At 44.2% G+C, this 10,169-nt stretch overlaps 1 protein-coding gene across 1 annotated transcript; it reads left to right on the top strand.

The window, feature by feature from the left end:
* The first annotated feature begins 18 nt into the window (after positions 1-18).
* Positions 19-9,370, top strand: SUPT4H1 (SPT4 homolog, DSIF elongation factor subunit). The gene is made up of 5 exons (XM_032967992.2): positions 19-212; positions 4,883-4,989; positions 6,396-6,451; positions 7,698-7,751; positions 8,914-9,370. Exons 1-5 carry the CDS (start codon positions 144-146, stop codon positions 8,979-8,981), a joined length of 354 nt encoding a protein of 117 aa, XP_032823883.1. The 5' UTR covers positions 19-143; the 3' UTR covers positions 8,982-9,370.
* Positions 9,371-10,169: the final 799 nt, after the last annotated feature.

Here is a 10,169-nt window from a genome sequence, read left to right as displayed (position 1 = left end):
GCCCCGCCTCTTCCGCCTGCGCCGTCATTGTCACGGGAAGTGACGTCGCTCGCAAGGCCCGCGCCCGTTCTTGCCTGGCTCCCCTTTCTCTTCGGAGCGGCGCAGATTTATCAAAAAAAAATTAATTCAATTATATTCTAAACATGTCGCTGGAGACAGTACCGAAGGATCTTAGGCAGCTGCGGGCGTGCTTGTTGTGCTCGCTGGTGAAGGTAATGAAGTGTGCGCGCCTGTATATACACTGTGTTTTGTGTGTGTGTATACGCTGTGTGTATACGATGTGTTGTGTGTGTATATACGCTGTGGTGTGTGTGTATATACGATGTATTGTGTGTGTATATACGCTGTGGTGTGTATATATATACACACGCTGTGTTGTGTGTGTGTATATACACGCTGTGTGTATGTACGCTGTGTGTGCGTATATATACACTGGGGAGCGGTAGTGTAGCGCTACACTACCGGCTACCCGAGTTCTCGCGGCCACCAACACCAGTGACGATTATCTGAATCGGTCCTGGGCCTCCCCTAGGTCGACTCGCGACTCGGCCTCAGATGAGTAGCTAATGCGGTGTGTAAGCGTCGCCACACGGGAGACAAAGGCGGTCGGGCGTGGTGCTGGCCACCCACCCCCTCGTGTGCCGGGCCGGCCTTCATAGGTGCTACTCGCTAACAGCCATTTTCAAGTCTCTTAACGTTATACGGGGGATCTTTGTGTGTATACAAGATAAGGAGTGGTGGCGCAGTGGTTTGCCGCGGCTTCGTCGCGAACTAAACCAGCTGGCTTCGGTTTCCTGTCGCGGCTTATACAACAGTGGCGAGTGATATCTGGACTGGTCCTGTCACCCCCTCATCGCCAACCCGCATTTACCGGTCTGGTGAAGTATGGTCAAACATCTTCGCATTATCGACGCGGCGTGGGGAGATTCTCACCCACGAGTGGATTGGCAAAAATCAGAATTTGAATATTTATACTGGAGGAATCCGATAAACTATAAAACTTTTATTCACAGACGTCCAGTAGCTTTTGAGAATAGGTTTTCCCCCTTTTTATGGCAACAAAACAGGTGTTTTTTTATTGTTTTATATATATTTTGTTATTTTGTTGTTTCTCTTCAACGTGACTTTACCGAAAAAACTAAGAATATGAATTACTGCAGTCACGAAAGCTTTAAATCAAAATTTAGGTGTTAAGATGTTAAAACACCAAACTGAAACCTTTTACAAGGAATCATGTCTGCATGAACCACAATACTTGTGGTCAGAATGCAAATAAAAAACAAACTGTTATAATATATGCATTTTTGATTTAAAGCTTTCGTGACTGCAGTGATTCATATTATTGGTTCTTTCGGTAAAGTCACGTTGAAGGGAGACAATAAAATAAAATATTTTATTATATATGTTTTACATATTTATTATTTTATTGTTTCCCTTCAACGTGACTTTACCGAAAGAACCAATAATATAATATATGCATTGTCTTTGAAACTGATTGGTCCACACCAGAGACAACTTTCTTTTGAGCCTCTTCTCAAACGGTGTTTGTCCAGAGGACGCCAAAAGGCCGTTTGAGACTAGGCTCGAAAGAAAGCTGTCTCTGGTGTGGACCAATCAGTTTCAAAGAAAATGCATATATTATCAGTGTGTTCATTGTTTGCATTCTGACCACAACCATTGTGGTTAATGCACACATGATTTCTTGTAAAAGCTTTCAGTTTAGTGTTTTAACATCTTAACACCTAAAATATTAGCACCTGTTTTGTTGCCAGAAAAAAGGGGAAAACCTATTCTCATATTTTGACACTTGCAAAGGAGGTCCCATGATGTAGTTTTCAGTGTTAACACTTTTTATTGCATGACAGTTGATACCCTCAATATCTGAGTGCAACAGCCGCAATTCGCCAGAGGTTCACGGTTCAAACCCAGCAGATCGTCCTGGTTATTACTGAAAATCACGCTAAAAGAATCGACACTTACGTGGCAATCACTGATTGTGCCAGACTGGACGCGCTCGCTGGCAGTGTGTACAGCGGAAAAGAGAAATACCGTAACACTGACAAATGTGTGTTGAGTTTCTTTGTTGAGCCAACGCAACAGCAGCAGCAGCAGCCTCTCCAAATGATCGGTGTAACAATTGCAGTCACGAAAGCTTTAAATCAAAATTTAATCGCCTCTACGGGGAGGGTTTTCACATAACTTTAAGATCCTTCAACAAACTCCGGGATAAGAAAGCTCAGCTGATCGAGTTTCTCACCTTCCTGAAGAGATGCCGCGACTCTGGGGTAATACCAATCGCATTTACACTGACCTCTGCTGCTGTAACTTCTTCTAATGCGAAACGAATTCTTTTCAAAACTAGCTTAGCTCTTATCTCAGAAAAAATCAGACTTATACGCACAGAACTAGATCAGTTAGACAAGACACTCTACAAATCACACTTATCATTGACGGCAATAATGTCCACATCGGATTGGGAACATGTAGACAATATGACTGCCTCTTCAGCTGCTACTATGTCGACCAAATGTAAGGAAAACCTGATTTCCAAATTTAACCTCCTCTTCAACAAAAGACCGGACCCACACACCAAAAAGTTAGACGTTAATAAAGTCGTAATTAATCGCAGTAACAGTTCTATTTCCGATGGTCTGAAATCCGTTTTAGCTAAAGGTCTAAACTTTGCAGTCACACCTAAACACATACCAGTTAATGATATAATTGCCCAAGTAGACGTTGCTCTCAGGGGCCTGGGTCACATCGCTGCAGACGTAGCAAGATCTGAAATCGCTGCAACCCTCAAAAACGCTAAGATGCCAGCTAGCAACCTTAGCAAAGATGAGCGTTTTGAATTATATAAATTAAAAAAGAGGAATGATATTGTAGTTCTCTCAGCTGAAAAAGGCAATGCTACTGTCATCATGGATAAAATAGAATACAACAACAAAATTAAAGAATTACTCGACGATGGTAGTTATACAAAAATAAAAAGAGATCCCACCAACAGCCTCGTCAACACAAACCAACAAAATAATTTCTGATTAAACCGCATTAATTGATCAATCTAAACAGTTTTCGTTGAAACCTTCTGCTGCCAGGCCACCAAGATTATACGGCTTACCAAAAATACATAAAGTTGATACACCTCTTCGTCCCATAGTCTCTACTATCAGCTCCCCCACCTACAAACTAGCTCGTTTTTTGTCTGAAATCCTGCGTCCTTTCACTGGAAAGACCACCTCTGCGGTACAAAATTCTACTCACCTGGTATCAACAATCAAGGGTATTTCCCTGTCCCCAGATGACCTGCTTGTCAGTTTTGATGTAGTTTCCTTATTCACCAAGGTTCCTGTACCTGACACCATTGCAATCATTGAAGACTTGGTTCATCGAGGACTAAACACTGAGGTACCCCCCCCTGGTGAGACACTGTTTAACCAATACATACTTCACTTGGAATGGAACTTTCTACAAACTGAGGGCACCCCAATGGGCTCCCCCCTTTCTCCAGTTATAGCTAACATTTTCATGGAGAAATTTGAGACTGACGCCATCCAGACTGCCACTCTGCGCCCAACCTTATGGAAGAGGTACGTGGATGACACTTTTGTCATCTGGCCACATGGCCGGCCTGCTCTAGACCAATTCTTCGACCACATCAATTCCATACACCCAGCCATCAGATTTACCATGGAAATCGAAATAGATGGCAAGATACCTTTTTTGGATGTCCTAATTAAAAAGAGACCTGATGGTTCAATGAGCCACTCTGTCTACAGGAAAGCTACCCATACGGATGCTTATCTGAAACCGGATTCCCACCACCATCCATCACAGAAGAATTCTCTCATCAAGACTCTGTATCATAGAGCCCAATGCATATCCGACCAGGAACACATAAGCAGTGAACTCAAGCACGTACACCAAGCTCTTAGGGCTAATGGTTACTCCGACTATACAATCCGCAAAGCTATCACTCAAACCATGAAGAAGAACCCTCTTGAGGAGTCTTTCAAAACCATCACTTTACCCTACATTGCTGGGATCACAAAAAAGATCTCCAAAATCTTGAATAAACACAAGATCCAGGTCCGTTTCAACACATTACATAAAATCCGTGATCTGGTTCCGTCTGTAAAAGATGTGATTCCGGACATACAATACCCTGGTGTCTACAAACTAAGTTGCCTCTGTGGTAGTAGTTACATTGGAGAAACCAAACGCCATGTCTCGGACCGCATTCGTGAACATAAAGCAGACCTTAAACACGGTAGGACCAACACCTCGGCCGTAGCAGATCATTGTTCTAATTCAGTAGGCTCACATGCCATTGACTTTTCCAAGACGGAGGTTCTTTGTAAGCCATCTGGCTTCCATGAGAGATTCGTTCATGAGGCTATCCACATATACAAGCACAGAGACAATTTCAACCGAGAAGATGGATTCTATCTTAGCAATCATTGGAAAGATTTGATAAATCATTTCAGTTCTTGATTGATTGTTCACGCTTACAGTGGCTTTCAGACAGCATACATTATAAAAAATTTCGTCTCCCCCCTCCTCTTTTCAAAAAAAAATAGATGGACTAGTCCTGGGCAAACTGCCAATCGCTGCGCGTGACGCCAACGTTTTTTATAAATAAATAAATGTGCCGTTTTAAAAATAAATTTATGCAAACCGACACACCTGATGATGACCGTTTGAGTTATGGTCGAAACGTCGTGAGAATTTTTTTATTGTTTTATATATATTTTGTTATTTTGTTGTTTTCTCTTCAACGTCACTTTACCGAAAAAAACTAAGAATATAATTGGCTCCCCATTGCTGATTTGTAACCTCAAGGTATGCGGTCGTGTGATGTTGTATTGTCGTGTCCACGTAGACCATTGACAAGTTCGAGTACGACGGTTGCGACAACTGCGACACGTACCTGCAGCTGAAGGGGAACCGCGAGGCCGTCTACGACTGCACGAGTTCGTCGTTTGACGGGTGAGGGACTCCCTCGGGGCCTTTTCAACAACATCCAGAGTCCAGCACCCGATCGCCGATCTCACTGGTGGAACCTCCGGGGTTTAATCTCTTGCCTCAAAAACAACGGTCCGCAATTAAATCGAATCCACACGTCTAGTATGTATGTTGAAATTCTTTCGCACCGTTCGCAGCCAACCGTGCTAATCGGAGGTGCGGGGGAAGGACAACAAACTAAATACAAAGCAATTCTAGGGAAATTAGTTTGTCAGTCTAGATTTAAAAGTGTATAGCTCCAGTAGCTTCCTAATATTGAAAGGAAAAGCGTTCCAGACGGGCGCATCTGAACGCGCGTGGTGCAGGGACCGTCTTCTCAGCAGATCCACCCTCCACGGCATTCACAAGTGGAGACTCAGAGCCCGGCATGCGATTGCTAAAAATACTGACCGGACCATCGACCACACAAGAGTGACTGGGTGTGAACTCCCAACGATTCAATCGAGTCATGAAAGCAATCCACCGCACATTAACTGAAGTCATATCCTGGACAAATAATCTGGAAATGCACTTAAACGTTGCCATATGCAAAATTTCCAATAATTGTCTGTTTCCTGCAGTTTTAACCCGACATCTCGAGTGGTAGGGAGGAGGACAACGTGCACTCCTGATGTTAACCACACTGCACCGGGGTGAAGCATCATAGCGCATTCGCCGCTTTGTGCAGAGGTTCACGGTTCAAACCCAGCAGACCGTTCTGGTTATTACTGCAGGTGTATTAACCGTAAAATGTAATATAGCCATTAAAAAAAAACGTTAAATCATGCTGAAAGCATTTACAAAATATTACGCCATCTGCTCCGCAACGGATGTTAAGGATGGTGTGCCTACATCATGGTCCAAATTAGAAAAGTTATACCGCAAATCACTCAATTGGGATTCCATATAGCACCATGCCACCTGCAATGAAACTACTTGCAGACCGTCTGTGAAATACAACTGTGCCTTCGTGATGGTAGCCTTGTACTATAAAAATGGCGTGTATACCAAGTGTATGACATTATCAATTATCATTTGAAATTGGGTTAACTTAGAGGAAGTTATGCCGAGGTTTGAATGTTGTCAGGAGTTGTGTGTGGCGAGGAATCAAACCCTGGTGGCAGAGATTGTAGTGCAGTGCGTAATTTTTCAGTGCGTAAACCCTGCCTCTACGCATAATACTATGAAATAGGTCTGGCAGGTCACAGGATAGACTCAGGCGTTGTGGGCTAACAACCTGTGACTGATGTCTCACTCACACTCCCCACTTGGACTCATTGTGCATTAGCTGCATTACACACCCTGCTCTTTGTATGTAGCACTCGCGTGCCTCAACCCACAGATGCAAAACGTGCTGATGTTCTCATTAAAAAAATTGTTTGCCTTTACAGAGTCATTTGCATGATGAGCCCTAAAGACAGCTGGGTGGCCAAGTGGCAGAGGGTTGGTGAGTGCTTCCATTAATTTCTTCATTCAGCTTGAGCCTCACCTCGGTCTTAGAAAGTACAGCGTGGAAATGTTCACCAAGGATATTCATCCCACTGGAAACTTTGGTCAACAATGGCCGAACTATGTTTTACATTTGTCATGGAGTTTAGGTATGATCCTTGTTTCCAAGAATGGCTGCACAAAATATTTTGACATGTCAAACCCCCTCCCCCCCCCCCTCAAGTTGCCGTTTTATCTTTAAACAACAGGCAGTGGCCTTAGCCACATGAGATACAGTTGCTATGAGATTCCTGTTTCTCAAGTGACGGTTAAACCAATATCTTTTTGTGCAGTCATCTGTGACTGGGCTAAGATGCATCAGATTCCGGCACTTAAGAACCGCATTAATCCTGGGTGGCTGCCTGGATTCAAACCCAGGATCTCGGCAGCTCATTACTCTTGACGCCTAAAGGCACCCCGCCACCCCAAGTTTGACTGTTTGTTTCAAACAGAAATAATGCTCGTGATAAAAGTATTCGGAGTCAGATCGCGTAAAAGTAAATGTGTTGTACATCCACCTCCACCCCACACAGCCAATTAGTAAGGTTTGTCACGTAAACAAAACGTGCCATTTGTTACTACTTGAGCACACCGGTGTGTTAGATAGCAACTCACGGCATTACCCACTGCACTATAATTGTAAATGTTGCGGTTTTGCTCTCTTAACACAGCGGCATGCTAAAGTAGTAACGAATTGTCAGGTTCTGTTCTCGTGACAATCCTTGCTAACTGGCCGCGTTGGGTGGAGGTGGGTGTACGAAACATTAATGTGCTCCAACCCAAAAAACGTCGTCATGAATAATATTGGTGGCAGAAGCCTTGTAACGTCTGAGCGTACATTGTTGGTAGTTTAACCCTCATCTGTCCTTTATGTAAAGTGACTGCATCAAACTATGTCCCACTACACTCCCTCCACCAATCATGTCTCCACTCACAACTGTGTCCCTCTTGTATAACATCATTAGATACAGTTGCAATTCATCGCGATATGAATTTAAACTCTACCACTGCGTAGTTTTTTTGCGGTCGTGCTGCTGCTGCGTAGCTCTCCGTTTTCTCGCGCCACGTGCTGTTCGGCACGATGTCTGACGTTTTGCTCCACGAACTGGCAACTGCTTCAGGAACAATGTTGAACAACCTCCCAGCACGTGGAGCAACAGAAATACCGCCCCGAGTGTCCAACTGTATTGTGTTACTGCCCACAGACAACTTCAAGCCGGGCGTTTACGCCATTTCCGTGACGGGGCGCCTCCCTCTCTGTAAGCCTCTCATGCATTCATATTTGTGCCGCTTTTAAAGTTGATTTACGGGCAATTGTATTTCTTTGAAATATCCTTTAGGTTCATTATCTGCACTCAAGTCGTGTAGAGCTAAATCCACTGCTGGATGAGGGCCTTCCCATACAGGCACGTGGTGGATATTTGACCATACTTTACCACGTTGGTTAGTGCTAGTAGACCAAGGTGGGGAGCATATGCATGGGAGCATAGACGTACATTTTGCTACACATTTAGCTACATTGCCCTCTGCTGTCCACCACATAGCACCGCGAGATAACCACCTTGCGACGATTGTGGTGACGTAATCGCACTTAACCAAATAACTTGTCCATTGGGCACGCGTTCCAGATAACTATGACAGACTCCCTTTAAAAGAGCCTAGAGCATAATAACAATGCCATGTCTTCCTGGCATGTCGAGGGGAAGCATTTCAATCCCACAAATTACAAAAGGTCAATCGGTATCTGCATGTAATATATATTTTAACTGATCATATCGTTTTAGTACATGCATTATACTTTCCATTTTACTCTGCTGGCGTCTGTAGAATTTAATTTGTTCACATGTGGATGATGTTTATCCTGGCTATACAGACACTTCGCAACGATTAAGTATGTGTGTGTAAACACAGCTGATTGACGGACACACAGGCTCAAGTGGAGCCTCAAAGGCTGGAGCAGAGGTTCAGTGGTCAACGCACCTCACTATGAACCTGGCAACCCGAGTACAATTCCTAGTTACGGCTAACATCACATGCAAGTGACATCCTGCACCTCCGATTAGCACTACTGTGTGAAAGAAGTTGTACGTATGTAGAACTTCTTCTGCACCGTACGTCGCCAACCGTGCTAATCGGAGGTGCTGTACTTTTTAATAATGCCAAATATCAAAGTTCAACATGCATCTGAACCAGTTCTGGGTCCCTCCCCTTCAGCAATCCATATTTATCAATGCGGTGAAGTATGGCCTGCCATCTGGCATTGGATTGACAAATGGCTGTAAATTATTTGGAGCCTAAGGCACTCCATTGGCAGCAGTTTACAATGAAAATAACCAAAGGCAGTTGCTCTGTTTCCCCACAAAGTAAATATACACGTCGGCTAACATGTCACATTCTCATTTCATCTTTTCCTACCGACAGCAATTGTGCGGGAGCTGAAGAGCCGAGGGATCGTGTACAGGTCCCGCGACACCTCCACCAAGGCTTAAGTGCCGTGCCGATGGTCGACAATGCCACAGCCAACTCGCAGCAAGACCCCATTATCTTCGGTCTTTACCTCCCTCACCAATAACATCCGGATCATGCTGTTGAACGACACCCGCGTCTTTTAAGAGACTCGTTGTGATGCAGCCACGCGTGCATTGGTTTCGTACACTCATCAAATATGTGTGGTTAACGAGCTTGGTGTCATGGCCCAACCATCGTGTGTAGATTCTACGCGACTCGGAGTAGCGATGACAAGCTTGAGGTAGAAATTGTACGCAAGACAACGCAGTTTTTTTTTGCCGGTTAACGGCATCGTTCTTTTATTCGTGAGATTTTTGTGTATTCATCAGGTTGTCTAACCGGCGTTAATAAAAGTATCTTTTCAAAACCATTACATGGCTGTCACTTAAAATTTTAAATGTAAAAATGCAGCTTTTAAAAGTATTTAACTACAGATTCACTGAAAACATTGTTTCACACTATTCTAACCCAAACCCACACTTCAGAAACAGGGGTTTAGCTTTTCTGTTCATGGCCTCATGTGTCGACAGCTGTACATTTCTGCACTGGGATGAGATTTTTTAAAATTAATTCCAGGTGCATCTCCTCCACAATCTTTACCGATGGACGTTGTGAACCATGTTTCCACCTGTACATTATGACGAGTACTGAATCGTACACCATTCAGATGGGTCTCCTTGACACTCATTTGACTTTGCTTGACTCTTTAAAAAGCCCATGGGTGTGATTTTATGCCGCTTTCCCACACTTATTTGTCACAAAACTCTCAACGTGGTTGTGAAGAGAACACAGCAATAAAGGCAAAAGTGGAGCCCCGCAACCGCTTGCCCACGCCACTGCTGGCAGAAGGGCCTTCGCTCGAGGGAGCTCTAGGGGGTATTTTGCCTACTCTACCATGCTGATCAAGCATATTGGAGCAGTGGGAGTACCCACACTTTACCCAACCATAAGTGACCTGCCGATCGACTTATTCATCCAATTTTTAGGGTGGAGAGAGACAGTGGGGGGTGGCGAGGGATTTAATAAATTTGCGCCATTGGTTCAACTGCCGTGCCGAGAGATGGAATCGAACCGGTGACCTCTGTATTTTGAGTCTTGGTGTGCTGACCATTACACCACCTTTGGCAGCTCCCTCATCACACCCTAATGAGGTGCACGGTGGGGGAGTG

Source organism: Petromyzon marinus, chromosome 38 (genome assembly GCF_048934315.1).
Source record: "Petromyzon marinus isolate PM22_M1 ecotype Great Lakes invasive population chromosome 38, UKy_Petmar_22M1.pri1.0, whole genome shotgun sequence".
Classification (NCBI taxonomy): Eukaryota; Metazoa; Chordata; class Hyperoartia; order Petromyzontiformes; family Petromyzontidae; genus Petromyzon; species Petromyzon marinus.
Note: the sequence above shows the minus strand (reverse complement) of the source record. Positions and strands in the feature narration are given on the sequence as shown.

Bases quoted from the DNA above. Each gene is read 5' to 3' on its own strand.
- SUPT4H1 (XM_032967992.2), top strand. From the start codon at position 144: ATGTCGCTGGAGACAGTACCGAAGGATCTTAGGCAGCTGCGGGCGTGC. The intron at 4,990-6,395 runs GTGAGGGACTCC...TTGCCTTTACAG, and splicing joins ACGAGTTCGTCGTTTGACGG to AGTCATTTGCATGATGAGCC. The intron at 6,452-7,697 runs GTGAGTGCTTCC...TACTGCCCACAG, and splicing joins GGCCAAGTGGCAGAGGGTTG to ACAACTTCAAGCCGGGCGTT.